Source organism: Oratosquilla oratoria, chromosome 3, assembly GCF_046742065.1.
Source record: "Oratosquilla oratoria isolate Oo_2021 chromosome 3, ASM4674206v1, whole genome shotgun sequence".
In the NCBI taxonomy this organism is placed as follows: Eukaryota; Metazoa; Arthropoda; class Malacostraca; order Stomatopoda; family Squillidae; genus Oratosquilla; species Oratosquilla oratoria.
The window spans coordinates 39799676-39819675 of record NC_134779.1 but is presented as its reverse complement, the minus strand read 5'-3'; the positions used below and the strand labels follow the sequence as shown (position 1 = coordinate 39819675).

Genomic DNA, 20000 nt, shown 5'->3' with positions numbered 1-20000 from the left:
CCACCACGACCCATTATCATCACCACCACCACGACCCACCATCATCACCACCACCATCGTCACCATCACCACCACCACCATCATCATCATCATCATCACCGCTATCATCACCACCATCACCACCGCCACCATCATCACCATCATCACCACCACCACCGTCATTACCATCATCACCACCACCATCATCACCACCACTACTAACACCACCACCACGACCCACCATCACCACCATCGTCACCACCATCACCACCACCATCATCATCATCATCATCATCATCATCATCATCATCATCATCATCACCACCACCATCACCATCATCATTATCACCACCACCATCATCACCACTATCACACCACCATCATCACCACCATCATCACCATTACCACCATCATCATCACCACCATCATTATCATTGTTAAAACCACGATCACATGGTCGTTACCACCACCAGCATCGCCACCATCACCATCATCACAACCACCATTATTATCACCAACATCATCATCACCACCATCACCACCACCACCACCATCATCATCATCATCATCATCATCATCATCATCATCATCATCATCATCATCATCATCATCATCATCACCACCACCACTACCATCATCACCACTATCACCACCATCATCACCACCAACAACACCACCAACATCACCATCACCACCACCATTATCACCACTACCATCATACCACCACCATCATCGGTACCATTACCACCACCATCATCGGTACCATTACCACCACCATCATCGTTATCATCATCATCATCATCATCATCATCATCATCATCATCATCATCATCATCATCATCATCATCATCGTCACCACCACCATGATCACATGATCATAACCACCATCATCGCCTCGTTACCATCACCACCACCATCACCACCATGATCATCACCTCCACCATGATCATCACCACCATCATTACCATCATCACCACTGCCACCATCACCACCATCATCACCACTGACGCCATTACCACCACCATCATCATCACCACCACCATTATCATCACTACTATCATCATCATCATCGCCACCATCATCACCATCACTAGTCATCGTCAGTGTTGTCTTCATTGTTTGTATTAGCTTTGGTGTAATCGACATCTCTGACGTCATCAGTGACGTCATGACCACAGCCGTTACCGTCAGCAATCAGCAATATCAGCGTGTACTAACACAATGTCCATCGCCACCAGAAAGCTCCGTTAACACCACCATTACTATCACCATCTCCAACACCACCTCCTTCACCACCACACCTACTATCACCACCATCCCCAACACCTTCACCATCATCGCCACCACCATCATTACCATCTCCACCATTACTATCACCATCATCACCAACTCTAATATCGCCATCACCACCTCTAACACCGCCACCTCCTTCTCCACCACTGCAGTCACCATCATTACCACTACCATCATCACAATCTCCACCACCATTACTACCTTCTCCAAATCTCCACCACCATTACTACCTTCTCCACCACTACCTTCAACACCACCACTTCCATCACCACTCTGTTTAAGGTATTGTTTCATTTAAGGTCTTTGTTGAAATCCATACGGACCAATTACGCGGCACTCTTTTACGACTGGAGAATATCTAATAAAAATAAATAAATGAATGAATAAATAAAAAATGCTGATCACTGTCAACTTCTTCTGTCCCTCCGTCCTGCGACCCTCCTTTCATTTCTCCTTTACCACGTCTATGACTCGACCTCTTAAGCGGCCCATACACGATCAATTATATTGCGCAATTTCATTGTCAATACTCTGAATTGACAATTAAATTGACCGTGTATGGACGATATATCGCCCATACACGGTCAATTTAATTGTGTATGGGCGATATATCGCCCATACGCTGTCAATTTAATTGTCAATTCAGAATATTGACAATGAAATTGCGCAATATAATTGATCGTGTATGGGCCGCTTTAGGTGCTATAGTGTCTCCAAGAATAGAAATACTGGCTATTGCTTAAAAAGAAAAGAAAAGATTACACACACACACACACACACACACACACACACACACACACACACACACACACACACACACACACACACACACACACACACACACATATATATATATATATATATATATATACACACACACATATATATATATGTATATATATATATATATGTGTGTGTGTGTGTGTGTGTGTGTGTGTGTGTGTGTGTGTGTGTGTGTGTGTGTGTGTGTGTGTGTGTGTGTGTGTGTGTGTGTGTGTGTGTGTGTGTGTGTGTGTGTGTGTGTGTGTGTGTGTGTGTGTCCCTTATGTTCTCTTGCAGTCTACTTTTTATGTTCTTATATGTATATACATACATACAAACGTAAATTAACGCCACCACCACCATCTCCTCCGCCGACACCTCCACCTACAGCACTCCCATCTTGGCTAATTCCAGACTTTCGATTCCTCACTCCTCAGTGTGGGTCCAACTGTTGACGAGGGTGGTAGTGGACGAATGGCTCGTGGCTTTTTGACACAATTCTGTGTTTTTACGCGAAACATTAAGAAAAACACGATGGATACGCACAAGCACGGCGTGTTTGATTTGTGTTGCAGGTAGTTTGACGTACATGTGTCGTTGAAAGGAAAAGAAATCAGTATCCTTGAATGTAAGGGGTGTGACTTAGGATGATAATACATCGCCTACCCCAGGTGTGCCCTCGACGGAATGCAAGTGTTCATCGTGTAGACGATGTTATGTTATCATAAAAAAGCATCGTGACCAGAAATCCACTGAAGTATAAATTTCCTGAAACCTATACAAGCAGTCCTCAATCACATGGGAAGAATTCACCATGTTTGTTAAGTTTGCACCAGAGATTAACGTGTTACCTTCTAGAATAGCTTATGACTAAAAAAAAAAAAAAGAAGAAAATAAGAAAAAACGCAGTAATCAGGAAGCAACTGAAATCTACTTAGAGGATTCGATTCAAACCTGTGAAATTGATGCTCAAATCGTGCGTCAAGAATTTAACATGTATATTAACTCCAATCCCGACTTCTTTGTGCCCCGAAAATACAATCTATCATACGGAAATGCTTACACCAGGTAACCATGACTGCCACATCCTACGCCCTGAGCGTGGCTGACACGGGAGGCCGCCTGGACGAAGCTGAGGAAGGGTGAGGGGAGGGAGGTGGGCTGGCCAACGCGCCAAAAGCCGTTACTCCCTGCTAGCCAACCCAACCAACGATAACTATCTAGAGCTCCCCCAAGTCCCAGATCAACAGTGTCAAGATGGCTTTGTTGAATTCATGTATATGCTGTAGTCTTCTCATGGGATCCATCATCTGTGGAGTGTATTCAGCGGTAAGTTATGAAAGCAGGTGTATAATTCGCGTGCCTTGAATATGCGTAATATCTGCGTATCAATGTTATTTTTATTTCGTGTTAGATGCACAAACGTACAGTATAGATGTCGATGTTGGGAAGGATAGCTTTTCACATAGATGCATCAGTTTATAGAATACGTTAGAGGAAAACATTCCAGGCCAATGACAGGCGAATTGAAGTAATACTACTACCACCACTAATAGGTTGATAGTAATAGTACTATTATTATTAAATATAGATAAACAGATGATAGGGATATAGAGACGGAATTCTTGTATACCTAACTTCATATACTGTAGTCAGGTAAACACGCACGCACGCGCGTGCGTAAATGACATTCTGGATAGATGGGAACACTTGTGTATATACAATATATATATATATATATATCTATATATATATATATATATATATATATACTTGCAGATGATGCAGAGATCATGAGGAGAGTATGAGGTGAAGAAAGCAGGAAATCTAGACGGGATTGGAGTAAATCATGGAAATTCCAGTGCAGGGAAAAGTAATAAAGAGGTTATTAATTAATTATTTAATGGAAGATGAAACGGTCACCGAAACGAGATAGAAGGACAAAGTAATGATAGGCGTGACAAATTTGGAGGGGCAGTTGACGAAAGTAAAATGATTTCACTGAAGAGTTGTAAATGAAAAGCTTACGAAAGATTAGACTAAGCAGCGGTTTTATATACACCCGCGCAAGGATATGAAAAGACTGGAAGAAGACGAAGAACACAGATCATTTAATTCCAGCCTAGCAAACAAATAACCTAAAGAAAGACTGCCTTGATTGAAAAAGAAAGAGAGGAACGATATGATTTTTGAGTTCAGATCATTGAAAAGAAGTTGACAAAGTAAAGAGAGGTTTCTTAGCGTGTGACAGTAGGTGTGTAAACAAATAAAATTTACCTGCATAATTCGTACTTGAAAAAGCTGTAACGAGCTAATAAAGGCTCCGTCTTCTCATAGTGTTTATTTCTATATGGGAATGTGGCATCTTTACATGATGTTGATCCTTCTCCTCACAGGGTTTCTGTCTCCACAAGAGAGACAAGCGTCGATGGAGGAGACGAAGAAGGGGATGGCGCCCCATAGAATCCATGGGAGAGGCAAGTTGATTGAAGCTGTCGAGAATTGTTTGGGATGGGAAGGGTGCCTGAATGGGAGCTTGCTACTCGGAGAGACCGTGAGGACTGGTGCCGGTGTGTCAGTGAAGTAACGCACTCCCTGGCGTATGTCCCCATATAAATTTTGGAAAAAAATATATACATATATGTGTATATATATATATATATATATATATAATATATATATATATATATATATATATATATCAGGGTGCTTCAAAGATGCCGATTTAATAACTATCTTGGATGAGAAAAACAGTAGACAAATCAGTGAAAAATAAAGCCAAGTTTGATCATTGGAGATAGAGACGGGACCCCATGACCGTAACTCTATTGATTAATCCGATAATGTAAATATCATTAGGTATCAAAAGGTTTATTACAGTATGGATTTCGCCTCTCGGGTCGGTTACCCATTGAAGGGAGATCATAATCACTTGGGCTAACAACGCTGGAGGAGAGACGCCTCCGGTTGCTGTGTGCAGATGCGTCAAAAGGGAGCAATTATTATATGCAGAGTGGGAAGGGGAAACCGCACACCACCGTAAATAACGGTCCTATTTCCTCTGAGTTTAAGGTTCATTATAGCTTCTCAAACTGAATGACAAATGGAATTCACGTCAAAGGGAAGAGCCAATAGAGGCCTACAGCACACAAGAAATAAGAAAGATGGCTGTAAGCAAAAATAAAAATTAATTAGAATTACTTTATGAAAATGAAATTAATAGACATGGATATAATGATAAGTGAATAAATTAATTAAATATATAAGAGTGAGAAAACAGGATATGAACATCAAAACGTGGGATAGAGCGAAAGAATGACAAACTGAAAGCACACACGCAAGTGTGAGTACAGGTGCATGAAATGCACACATAACATGTGCACATGCTCACGCACATGTACGCATATTTGTACACACGCGAACAGCGGCTCCCACGCACGGGTGAACGCAAATGTACATTTGCAAGCTAGACCAGCTTACACGAACATACAATACACAGACTTGCTGGTGTTGTGGTACCGCGCTCGACCGATGCTTCAGCGATCCGAGTTCGAATCCCCGTCCAGGGCTGTAAAACATCACAACACAGCAAACCGGCACCCCAGTTCTGGTGGGCAAGTAACTGTGTGTAATGTCACATTATCTATAGATCGGACACACACACACAACACACACACACACACACACATATATATATATATATATATACAGACACAAGAACATATAATTATATACTCAGTCACTGAGACACGTCATGTAAAAAGTCTCGCAAACACTTTGATACACAACTGAAGCGGAGACTATGCAAGCACCCGCGCACAAAACAAACAAGTTGATCTAAGATGAATTAAGGAACGAGAAAGAGGGAGAAGGTATTATGAAATTAAATCGATCTTGTAAAGATTAAGCAGGTAATACACACACACTACGGGACCCAACGAACTTTGCTCACTTCCTGTAAACTACAATTAATACATACACACACGTAGTCTAATCTTAAAACAGAAATGCATCTGAAATTAAATTTAATTAAAGAGAAGACAGGACCCCACGAATGTAGGTATTTCCTTGTATATTACAATTAAGTAACTCACAAAACAATATAATAATAATACGATGCAATACAATGTAATATGATACAATGCATTACAATACAATTACATCTGCGCGGTTATTAACGTGGGAATACACGGACAGTTTATATTGTATATGTATATCATTATATGTTATACAATTTTGTTGAAATTACTCATTTGTTGCATAACATTTTTTCTAAGGTTCCTCCTTTTTTTTTTTTTTTTTTTTGTCAGCCATATCAGCATTCTTCTTTTCGTTTCTTTTCCTGTTATTTTCTACAATTTACCTGATTTCCTTTTCAATGTCGTCTTCATGAAAGTCACGGTCGCCTTCTTTCCCCTCCCCCTTCCCCCCTCCACCCTCTACCAACCCTCTCCCCCTCAACATTTCCCTCCCTCCCTCCTCTCCCCCTTCTACCCTCCCCTCCACACCTTCCCCTTTCCCCTTCAACCCTCCACCTCTCCTCCCTTCCACCCCTCCACCCGACCCATCCCACCTGTTCCCATGGAATAGGGAGGAAATGATATGTTAATGTATCTTCATTACTGCATGGTCAATCTATCACAATGAACTCTTTAAAAGGGATCGAATGGCTTTTATGTAAAATGTCTATTCTGCAATCGCCTGAGTTGATACCAAATTATCCCGATCAATGGACGATATGGTGAATCAGAAATATGATTTAGATTTATCGAATATTTTCTGTCTGTAAGCCATTTTCAGGTCCCATTTCATAAAATGAAACAACGCAAGATCGAATAAGGTAATATAGAATTGATCAACGAAACTAAGATAAAACTAAATTAAACTGAACGACGCACAAATAAAACCAAAATAAGACAAAACAAAAACTCAAATTTAACAAGACAGAGTTGAATAACATATTGTTAAATAAGACAAGGTACAAGAAACATGGCAAAGATTAGGACCAAATTAGGAAATTAAATTATATAAGATACCACAGGAGATTGAAAAATAAATTATCACCTGCCCCCCTCCCCCCAACTCCGCCATATTATTTTGATAAATAGTTTGAAAATGGATGTACGGTAAACAATTTTACAGCTTTGGACTTTCTTCTAAGACTCTTTAGAAGAATCAATTTAGAAATAAATAACCCTAATTAATTAGGGTTGCTTGAAATAGATCAGTCATTAATTATACGAAAACCTAATTACCCACATTGAGAGATGACCCCTAATGTATGAAGGTAATTAATTACCCAAAGGAGTGTGGTTGATGGATTGTCCTTAGTGGATTTGGGTAATTCCCCCTTTGGATACAGGTAATTAAGTACCTAAATGAGCCTGGGTAATGGATTACCTCTAGTGGATTTGGGTAATTAATCAATTACTCAAGTAGATTGGGAAATAATTACTGGCAGAGAATGCAGTACCCTCACCCCCCGAGGTGGGCAGGGGTAATTTATTACTCCCATCAGAGAGTGGTAATGATTTATTACCCTTAGCGAGTGTGGGTTAATTCTATTTGGCAGTCGCTGGATTGAAATAAAGTTGTAATCACATTGGATTATTTTTCCTCCGACCTTCAATTAATCGCCTGCACCGCCTACCTCCAGCACTTTTTCCGCCGTCAAATTTCTTTGGCAAACTTTTTTGTTTTCTCAACAATTTACATAGAATATCATTTCATATGCTGGGGGGAAATTATTTTCATCCAGCATATCACATTCCTTTCCGAAAGCTACGGGCTGCAAATCTGTTCCAAAAATCGAAGAAAAAATAGACCAGTGTGATAACACTTATAGACTACAGTCAGGAACACAAGTCCGTCTCGGATGAGGAGATTCGGTGTTTCGATGTTTATCTTCAGCGTTTCCGGCAATGATCCGCAATCTCTCCCGGAAGCCTAGAACCGCAAGAAAAGACTCCAGAACCGCAACATACGCTAATTGTTTTTCATTCCGCAAAGTTAAAGGGTTTTATATGTTTAAGTCCGCAATACGCCGTTCCACAAACTTTTTCTTATACAACTCAAGTCCGTAATATTTTATTTCCGCAACCTTGCGGGTCTGGGTGTTCTTTGCTCCGCAATTTCTTGCTGAATAAAATCGCCCAGATTGTAGCCTGTCCCATGTCTCCCATACGGAACTGCCTAGTATAGGCCTTATGGTCTCTTGCAGTCTCCTTCATTCTTATGTTCTTATGTACTATGGGGGCTAGGCAATATCCTTCCGTACCCCACTCCTCCCTTGTCACATAAGGAAAAGGGCGAGGGAGAGGAAGGAGGCGAAGTAAGAATAGGAAATTGAGAACGAGGAGGAGGAGGAGGAGATGCAGGACGATGGATGGAGGGAGAGGAGGCGAAAGGAGATTAGGATGTTGAGGACGAGGAGGAGGAGGAGGAAGGGCGTTTAGTTGTGTCGCTGGTTGACCACTTTCCCTGCCCCCCCCCCACACTTCCCTCTTCTCCCTCCCCTTCCCCCCTCTCCCCCCCCAAAAAAAAAGAGGAGAGACTCGGCTGGAATAGGATAAACACACTTTCACTCTATGAAATATTTTCTACTTTCACACTTACATGTACTTATGAAATAAACACACATGTATATGTGTGCGCATGCGTATGTACAGATACACACAAAGATATATATATATATATATATATAATATATATATATATATATATATATATATAGGCAAAATGATCATTCCGTTATTGTATATATCTTAGAAGGTTTTGCATTCAACATAGTAATATACATATATATGTATATATATATATATATATATATATATATATATATGTATATATATATATAATATATATAATATATATATATATATATATATATATATATATGTATGTATATATATATATAGAGAGAGAGAAAAAAAATTAAGCCAAATTTGGCTGCTGTACAACTCCATTGCCACAGTTACGTCTTTGACATACAAACGAAATCTGGACGACGTTTGGAATCGATCTTTGTCTTCTGAATCCCATCATCCCTGTGACTCCCACTTCCCTTCCCATAATATCATGAACCTAAGAATGAAGGAGACTGCAAGAGACCATAAGGCCCACACCTGGCAGTTCCGTGTCCCTTGCCCTGTTCATAAAATTATCTCGTCTCTACTCCGATGACAAGATTCTTGTCATTTGGTCAAATAAAACAAAAAATCATAAAACACCAAAATGTTTGATCAAACACCAGAAAAATATGACGTCAGTCCTCCTCGCTTCGCTCGCGAGCGAGGACTGACGTCATATTTTTCTGGTGTTTGATCAAACATTTTGGTGTTTTATGATTTTTTGTTTTATTTGACCAAATGACAAGACATCTTGTCATCGGAGTTGAATGGGTTAAAACAACTAATAGTTTCAGCGCTCATTACATAGTTACTAAAACTATTTCGTTTGTTAACCACACATTTGATAAAGAAGATCTTGCCCATTTCCTTCATGAAATCGCCTGGCGACAGAGAACAAAGATTAAAAGTACCACACGGTATGTAAGGGGTTAAGAATAATGAGGAGCTTGTCTCCCTTCACCGTCTTTTTTTCGTAATATCATGTCACATGATGATGACGTCATGACGAGTTACGTAACATGATATAATGTGATCGTTACGTGACAGTCTTTCTCTTTCTTATTTTACGAAGAGAGGCTTAGGCACCTAAACTTACACTCTCTGGAAAGACGCAGAGTGCGGGGTGATCTAATAGAAGTGTTCAAGTGGATCAAAGGCTATAACAAGGGTGATGCAAACAAGGTCATCATAATAAAACAACAGGGCAGGACTCGCAGTAATGGGGATAAACTGGACAAATTTAGATTTAAGAAGGAAATAGGCAAGAATTGGTTTACTAATAGGGTGGTCGACGAATGGAATAAACTTGGTAACCATGTAGTAAGCGCTGAAACTATCAGCTGTTTTAAAAAACGATTAGACAACTTTATGGATGGGGATGACAGGTGGTGATGGATACGGAGCTGCCTAGTGTAGGCCTTATGGTCTCTTGCAGTCTCCTTTATTCTTATGTTCTTATTATTATTATTATTTTTTTTTTTTAGACGAGGGTAGAATCACAGTAGGTGACACCAATGAGAGTAATAGATAAATGAATAAAGTACAAATATTCAAATGATTAGGATGACTTTATAATGATAATGATAATAATAATGATGATGATGGTAATAATAATGGCAATAATAAATAAATAGCAATAATGATAAAGAATGGAATTGAAATTTGAAAGAACAAGATTTCGTGGCCATGAGAATATAAGTCTGAATTGGCTATTGTTCGTCTTTGGAAATCCTACGACAGTTTTCGAAGTGAAGGTAAGAAAGTTTGACAATGTGAGGTTGCCGCTTCCGCCTTGGATCCAGACGGCGCTTAAAGGTCAGATATCAACAGATATACCATTCACTAAAAATCATCGAAAAAGTACTTTTTAAAAGCATACAAATAAAGTTTTTACCTATTACAGAAGAATTTATTCAGAAAATTCACTTTTAATTGCGCCTCGCATACCACTTTTCCGAAGTCTAGATATTCAGAATAACAATATTGTTTGTTTGGCAACTGTGACGTCACGAACGCGGAATTCCCCGAACCTTTCACGAAGCGCACGGGCGGAATGTTTCGAATATCAGACGACGCAATGAAATGAAGACAAAACTGTTTTTTGCCCAATTTGATAAGATGTAGGTGGTGGAATTATATAGAATACTGTCAGTATGTTTTTTTTTATGTACATTAAACTGTAAATACAAAAAATTATGGAAGTCTTGATATCTGACCTTAAAGGTCAGACATCAAGACTTCCATAACTTTTTGTATTTACAGTTTAATGTACATAAAAAAACATACTGACAGTATTCTATATAATTCCACCACCTACATCTTATCAAATTTGGCAAAAAACAGTTTTGTCTTCATTTCATTGCGTCGTCTGCTATTCGAAACATTCCGCCCGTGCGCTTCGTGAAAGGTTCGGGGAATTCCGCGTTCGTGACGTCACAGTTGCCAAACAAACAATATTGTTATTCTGAATATCTAGACTTCGGAAAAGTGGTATGCGAGGCGCAATTAAAAGTGAATTTTCTGAATAAATTCTTCTGTAATAGGTAAAAACTTTATTTGTATGCTTTTAAAAAGTACTTTTTCGAGCAATACGATGATTTTTAGCGAATGGTATATCTGTTGATATCTGACCTTTAAGAGAAAACAGAAGAGAGAAGGACTCAACAATATTTAGTGTTTCCACCCGGATAACCTGAGCTTCTATCCTTGGGGACAATTTCCCACCAAAGAATTTGAGAGGAGGTAAATGAGAGATTTAAAGAGTAGAGTAGCAGAACGGAGGGAAAGTAGAAAGTAAAAGTAATTTAGAATTTTTATTTGATTGGAGGTCACCAATCATGGTGAGGGCTTATATAAATCCTTTAGCTACAAAAAGGGATTTGCTTTGATCTATAAAGTCGAATAATATTTACATATATAAACACGTGCATATACATATATGCATAAACGTACACATACACACACGAGATATGAAGACGGGACACCAAGAGCATAGCTCCCCTTCCCGTAAAATACAACAAGGTAAATACATACACGCACACATATATATATATGTATGTATATATATGTGTGTGTGTGCATAGGCCTCAACCCCCTTTGTAAGGGAGTGGCCGAGCCGAAACATACTTTTGCCTTGACTTTTCGTGAGAGAGAAGTGTATGTTGGAGGGGGGGGGGTCCCTAATCCCTTTGCTCTGCCCTACTGAATCGCCTATTACGACACACAGAGAGGAGCGAAGTGGCGGTATTCTTGCCCCCCACCCACCCGTCACAAGATAAAAGTCAACTAACTGACAATACCCAGAACGAGCCGATGGAGGTGGTGGACAATTTTTTTTTTTTTTTTTTTTTTTTTGCGGGAGGAGGTGGTGAGTTAACCTCAGCTGAATAGTTCAGTTTGTGCGGTGGTTACTTTACAAAGGTCGAGTTGGCTCTGCCTATCAAAGGGTATGAAAAAGTGACTGCCACAGGAATGTTGTGAGATGAATAAATAAATAAAGAAATAAACACAAATAAGAAAAAACATAGAAAGTGCACATAGTACTAATGGTTAAATCAGTGTACAAGTTATGGAATAACTAAAGGAATAAGTAAATAAAACAAAGGAAAATCTGGGATTTTTTAAGGTCGAAGATCTGATAATGATTGCTTACAGTACTAAACAATAAAATAAAATACATCTATGAACAGAGCCCTACCCTAGTAGGTATGGACCTACAATGAATTGGAGCTAAGTGCATGTAATGTGAACAATGCATTGCGGTCTGCAGGCACCTGTCCATCTCCACCGTTTGACAGCAGTAAAATGCACAATAATGGCAGAAAGCAGTTGGTAGCGTGTTGATTTAACTTTAGATTTCTGTCGGCTTTTCTCACTCTTGTTTTCTCTTCTCATTCCTCTCATCACTCTCGTTCAAATGTGTGATGTATAAACTGTCTGTATTACGCGTTCGACAATGAGCGAAAGAGCGGAGCATTTGGTATTTGTATATTTGCTTGCAGTCATCATCTTTGTTTACATTTGTGCGGAACCTGATCCAAGTGCGTTCGATTCAGCGTGAATCATGGAATTGAAGATTTCTTAGGGTTGATGACGTGGCATTTCCGTTTTTTATGATGATAATTTTATTTGTTTTTCATACACCATTAAGGCATAACTCTTTTTTATTTACGTTTTATGTATTATTGTGACATGAGTTTGCATCTGACGCGATTTTTTCAAATGGGTCACGTGACCTTGACGATGCCATACCAGGATCACAGGATTATCTGTATCAGACGTTCGAAATTATTGTAACTGTTTTCCCTTGTGCTCTAAGTGTTACTTGTTTATTCATATACTTGTTTATTTATCTACTCATTTATATGTTTTTACGTGTGAATTCCAGCATGTAGATTAGTTAAATGTAAAGCAGTCATAAGATACAGATATATATTTCTTCTATTCAATATCTATTTTCGCTAGTTGTATTCATGAAATAGATATATGGTCATAATAATAATAGTAGTGATGACAGTAATTATTATAACGATGATGATGATAAATAATAATAAATAACAATGCATTACAGTGAATCTGTACAGGTTTTTCACTCATGTAAAACGATTTCAACCAACTATAGATTTTGAAATTTACCAGTCAAATCTAAAAAAATTCTGGCTGTCGCCAGACGATTTTATTCAGCCAAGGAGGATACTTCCGGTTTCCAAGGAATTGATAAATAATTAATAAAAAAATATTAGATATTGTTGATAGGAAAATAATTAGATTAATGAAATCGTCTGGCGTTAGTCTGTTAAAATTTGGTATTGGGAATATTGTTTCATTATTATAAATTGGAAGTAATTTGACATGAAGGTTACCCTGCAATTATATATATACTGTATATATATATATAATATATATATATAATATATATATATATATAATATATATATATATATATATATGTTAGAGGTAATTGATCTATCTTCTACTGTCTTCGTCTTGTCAATTGTATATTTGCTTGTCAGACGATCTTATTTACAAATTCGGTATTACGTCTAGAACCCCGGTATTACGTGTTGGGTGTGTCTTGACATTTTTTTATTATCATCTTCGGGGACGCTATCAAATGAAATGATTATCTTGAAAATACAGAAAAATATGTCTACCCCGCAAATTTTGTAAACAAAAGATATGAGAATAAATAAAACATAATAATTTAGAAATATAAATAAAATAAAGAAAAGTAAGTGAACTAATGAACAGAATTGAAATAAATAGATATACAGATAGATTACTGAAAAATCCATCGACATTGTAATAATGAATTAACAGATAATAGAAATAAATTAAAATTTATAGAAATTGATAGATTAACAAATAGTTTTTTCATAGATAATTTAATTATCAAGCTCATAAATAACCGAATAAAGGAATAAAGAAAATACAAATAAACAAAATAGTAATCAATGCATAAATACAAAAGCCTAAACAGAACATAAGTAAACAAATCAAATATAAGATAAAGAGAAGCATAAATGGAATTGGGTAAATTAAAATAAAATAAAATAATAAATCGGCGCAAACTATAACAAAGTTAAATTAATTACCCGGTCTGCTGCGGGTGTGCTATGTCTTGCTGCATTGCTTCTGACCCAGGACAGTGGGCAGGATACAGTTATGACCCGTCATCCACGAGGAGCTAAGAGGAGAGGAAGGAAAGGGGAGTGGGTGCGTGCTTCTTGATTTGGCTATCCCCCTTGTAAGGGGGAGAATATCTTGGTATATAGAATAGATATCTTTATGCGAAAATAATTTTCTGTAGGATAGAAGATTATATGTTGTTGAAGAAGAAAGAGGAGGAGGAGAAAAGGAAGATTCAGGGGGGAAGAAGAAAAAGAGGAGGTGGAGAAGAAAAGAAGTAGGAAGAAAATGAGGAGGAGAAAAAGAAGAAAAGAAGGATAGAAGAAAATGTTGAAAAGAAGAAAAGGAAAGGAGAAAAATGAAGAAGGAAAAGGTGAAAAAGAAGAAAAAAACGAATGAGGAGAAGAAAAGGATGAAAAAGAAGGAGAAAAGGAGAAAAAGAAGATTAATAAGGAGAAAGAAGAGGAGAAAATAGAAAATAAGAAAAAAATAAAAGAATCAGGAAAAAATATTTAGTCAGTAACCCAGAGTTTCTATTCAAAGGTGACTGCGTTACTCTGGTCCGTAGAGACCCCACTAAAGTCCTTAGGATATCAACTGCAGCTAGTAGCCCACATGGAGAAGAAAAATAGCGGAAAATATTGCGAAAATGATGCTGAAAATACATATGTTATGGTAATGATGGTTTACAAAAACGACAAAAATAATATCAATATTAATAATAATAGCAATAACAATTATGACAATAATTATAATAATGATAGTAATATCAAATTAATAACAACAATTACACCAATGATAGAAAAGAAGGAAGAATACAAAATACTAGAATACAGCACGCTTCTCTATCCATTCTAAAGAGATTAAATAAAAATTAAAAAAAGAAAAAGGAAACAAGGAAATTACAGGATATGTGACGCATCGTGTCGTTGCCATTCTGCGTCGACCGACCGCAGACTGGCCGTCTCCTCCCACTCCTTCGCTGCTCATCCCCACTCCCTGTGCTTGGCTCGCGTCGTGACGTCACAGCCTGGTTGTGGCTGGTCCGTGGCCGTGGCCCCAGACAAACAACAATAACAGCAGCTAAGCCACATAGTCATCTGGGGTGGGAAAAAGAAGAAAAAAGAGAGACATGATAAATATTTGTGTCATTCATATAAGAATAACTGCAGCAGGAGCAACTTCCGTCACACCAATGAATACACATACAAGATGATGGTATTGATATTTGTGATAATAATAATAATAATGATGATGATGATGATGATGATGATGATAATAATAATAGCAATGATTATATTGTGAAGTATAGTGAAATTAGAATAATGCTAATACACCTAGTAACAATAACAACAGTAATAAAAATTATGGAGATAATGGAAAGATAAACAACAACGAAGACGCCCATCCCTTTATTGGGGAACTAAAGGTGAATGTGACAACATTAGAATGTTGCCATAGATGGCTCGGGAATATAAAATTGCCCAACCTACACATCAACCCCGCCCATGGCGGATGCCACTTTTCATCTTCACATTGTCGTCAGGCGATTTGATTCACTTGCTTTCCTTCATCTAAGGGGTCCTCGGTTCACAACGGCCTCGACTTACGTCGTTTTTGTGTAAACAACGCTGGCAGTGCTAGTACATTCTCTTTTGGTTATTCTTTCACCCCTTAAATAATACAAAGAACTAATTGGTAAGGGCGGCGGAGAAATACGTTGTTATGCAACGTTTGACCGAGGAATACGTTGTTAAGTGACGTTAGACAGAGGAATACATTGTTATGCGACGTTAGACCGAGGAAGGAGGCGCCATGTTTTATTATTATTTATCATTCTCTCTCTCTCTCTCTCTCTCTCTCTCTCTCTCTCTCTCTCTCTCTCTCTCTCTCTCTCTCTCTCTCTCTCTCTCTCTCTTTTTTTTTTTTGGGGGGGGGAGATTTTACCCTTTAATATGGCTCCCAAGAAGCGTAACACAAATTCGTCTGGTGGCAATGTATCGCGGAGAAATGAGAACAATCATTGTTGAAGATGCTTACATAGGTTTGTTCCGATTGGTTTGGAAGTCACTGAGTCAGGATGAATCAAGTTGAGTCACAATAAATCAGAATTAAGTCAGAATCAAACTGAGGCTTATTTTCGTTTCTAGATTGAATTGGACTGAATTTTAACTATATATCTGAACGAGCTAAACCCTTTCAATATATATATATATATATATATATATATATATATATATATATAAAACTTCTATTTCCAATTTATTAATTCATTTATCTATTTGTTTATCTATATAAATTTTATTTATCACATTCAGTTATCTATCATCATTTTGTCCATTTATCTATATATTTATCTATTTATTTATTCATTCCATATTTAAGCCATTGCATATGATCCATTTTAGGGTCATGTGACCCCATTGTGTGTATATATATATATATATATATATGTGTGTGTGTGTGTGTGTGTGTGTGTGTGTGTGTGTATGCACTTGGTCTTTGGATCACGTGTTGGACTCGTGATCGACAGCTATTTCCCTCCCGGAAGAGAGCTCAGAGCTCGTAGGTCCGATCTATGGGTAATGCTATGACCTTACACACACATACACACCGAACTCCCCGCCCACGAGAGTCAGAGTAACGACCCGAAGCGCAGCGGTACCGAAATAATTTCGGCCCTGGACAAGATTCGAACCAAGTACTACGGGCACCACTATGCTAGCAGTTCAGCGCTCTACCAACTGTGTGTGTGTGTGTGTGTGTGTGTGTGTGTGTGTGTGTGTGTGTGTGTGTGTGTGTGTATGTATATTATTTAGTTGTTTATTTATCTACTTATTTATCTATTTATTTGTTTTGTATATGACTGGTTGTTAGTTGTGTATAAGTGAAGGACAGATTGGAATAAAGAGAATAAGTGAATTTGTAAAATTATCAAGTAGTAATGTCACCAGTGATAAAAAGCTCCGTTTGAGCAGATTTTCCATTATGTAGATAAAATAAAAATATTTATAAATAAAAACATTAATGGATATATAGAAACCCAAGGTTTAGTCGAAATAGATTGATAAAAAAAAGAGGAAATCCAATATTTTTGTCGACGTAGATTTATAGAATTTTGAAGATTTAAAGTTGTCATTGCCAAAGAATTTCTTTCAAATAACAGATAATAAGGAACCGTTACGCGAACGGAAATAAAGATGTTTCCATTACTTCCGACCACGTTCCAAAAGAATTCGCTCTAATGTGTTCAGCATTGTAGAAGTTTTCGTTCGCCTGAGGTGTCGTGTTTACGCTTTGGTGCGTCGGAGACTTCTCTTATTGTATTTATTTATCTCTCTCTCTCTCTCTCTCTCTCTCTCTCTCTCTCTCTCTCTCTCTCTCTCTCTCTCTCTCTCTCTCTCTCTCTCTCTCTCTCTCTCTCTCTCTCTCTCTCTCTCTCTCTCTCTCTCTCTCTCTCTCTCTCTCTCTCTCTCTCTCTCTCTCTCTCTCTCTCTCTCTCTCTCTCTCTCTCTCTCTCTCTCTCTATCTCTCACAACACCTCTCTCTCTCTCTCTCTCTCTCTCTTTTTATCTATCTCTCTCTCTCTCTCTCTCTCTCTCTCTCTCTCTCTCTCTCTCTCTCTCTCTCTCTCTCTCTCTCTCTCTCTCTCTCTCTCTCTCTCTCTCTCTCTCTCTCTCTCTCTCTCTCTCTCTCTCTCTCTCTCTCTCTCTCTCTCTCTCTCTCTCTCTCTCTCTCTCTCTCTCTCTCTCTCTCTCTCTCTCTCTCTCTCTCTCCTCTCTCTCTCTCTCCTCTCTCTCTCTCTCTCTCTCTCTCTCTCTCTCTCTCTCTCTCTCTCTCTCTCTCCTCTCTCTCTCTCTCTCTCTCTCTCTCTCTCTCTCTCTCTCTCTCTCTCTCTCTCTCTCTCTCTCTCTCTCTCTCTCTCTCTCTCTCTCTCTCTCTCTCTCTCTCTCTCTCTCTCTCTCTCTCTCTCTCTCTCTCTCTCTCTCTCTCTCTCTCTCTCTCTCTCTCTCTCTGAAAAATTGATTCCTAGAAGGTAACTGGTTTAGCAAGGTCAGTCGTTCATTATATTTACACTATGTCGATATGTTATTGTAATGTTATATTTTGCAGCGGAGGGAAAGAAAAAAATACACAATGATACTTTTAATATTTCCTAACAGATTTTGTTAAGTCGTAAATGCGAAACAGTTTTGCATAAATTCTTTCTACTGTAATTTCCGACAATGATTTACATTTTGCAAGACTAAAGAAACATTCGCTATATCTATAAAACTTGCCAGTATCAATGATTATCACATTTGCCGGTATAAAAGGATTTTCTGGTGCAATGTAATGTGATAGTGGCTTTTAAGAGATTATCATACATTGCCCAAGATGCCAGATTTTTTTTTACCGCCCATTCACTTGGAAGGAGTCAACAAATGATGTTGCATTTTTCTACCATCATGTGTGGCAGAAATGTTCTTGTGGGAAAATCAGTAAAATATTTCGATACTTAGCAGAAATTGTCGTGCGGTCGGGATATTTATTTTGTAACTGGCCAGTGACGTAATGTCGTCGACATTCTCAGCGTCGCTGTTATTTTCTCGACATAAATGTCAATTGCTGTCCATCTTCACGGAAGAGGGTGTGACAACGAAATTCTCGTGAGAAATAAAAAGTTTCAATATGTGGTTGAGAGTGCAGAAGCTGTTGTTAATATTATTTTTGAATTTTTGGTTAATGATATGTGTCGGAATAATTACGACGTGCTGAAAAAATCGCCTTCTTTCCAGACATGCAATGGCGTCATTCTTCCGCAAATCTTGTGCATCAATGGAAATGATACATCTTCCGTTATAAAATACTCGGCGTAAAAGAAAGGTTATACAGTGGCATTTGGTTAAATAATTTGAGCAGTATTTCGTATATTATTCAGCAGTTTCTTCTTCATGGTTGGCGACAAGTATCATATTTCATTTTATTTTATTTTATCTTGTATAACGTCTTAGTATGACAAGATGCACTGGACATGTCTTTAGTATAACAAAATTATTTGAGTTTTGCATATAAACAAAGGTCTATAACAAGGGATTGTTCAACAGAAGTTCATAAAGGATATTCATAACCACTTTTGAATACACAAGCTTGTCACAGGAGACACAGAATGGGCCCCAGCAAGGGGAACACCATTTGTGTGTCACATGGCATAGATGACAAGTCCAAGTGACACCATTTGCATTGTCGTCACACCCATTTTGTTTGTTAACAATTGTTTCTATAAGAAGAGTAAATGTAATATAGAAACTGTCTGTAACTTGTTTATCGCTGCAAAAAGGGCGCGCGTCACATGTCATCTTTGTCACGCCTCGTCACGCACGATTCGTGACGTTCAAATGTAAACAAACGACATTTCCGGTTTCGTGCATCAATTTCATTTTAGGATTTTATTTTTTATTTCTTTTTATTATTTTTTTATTATAAGGGAAGAGATCGATTGGGAAACAAATCCATTTTATTTTACTTCTTTGTATTTATATTTAATTTCATTTTCATCTATTTTCATTTTTATTCTTTCTGGAATTCATTCAAATGTACATACACGTGTGTGTCTGTGCGGATGTATGTATGTATGTGTGTGTACGTGTATGAGTGTGTGTGTGTGTGTGTATGTTCGGGTATGCGTGTGTATACGTGCGAATGTACGTGTGCGTATTTATGTGTTTA

The 20000-nt window shown here is 38.0% G+C and overlaps 1 protein-coding gene across 1 annotated transcript in view; it reads left to right on the top strand.

The window, feature by feature from the left end:
* The first annotated feature begins 2482 nt into the window (after positions 1–2482).
* Positions 2483–20000, top strand: part of Rcd6 (Reduction in Cnn dots 6) — a 44201-nt gene continuing 26683 nt past the window's right edge. The window contains exon 1 of the mRNA XM_076172514.1: positions 2483–3363. Within this exon, the coding sequence (XP_076028629.1) occupies positions 3292–3363 (72 nt within the window). The 5' untranslated portion in view covers positions 2483–3291. The remainder of the gene's footprint in view (positions 3364–20000) is intronic.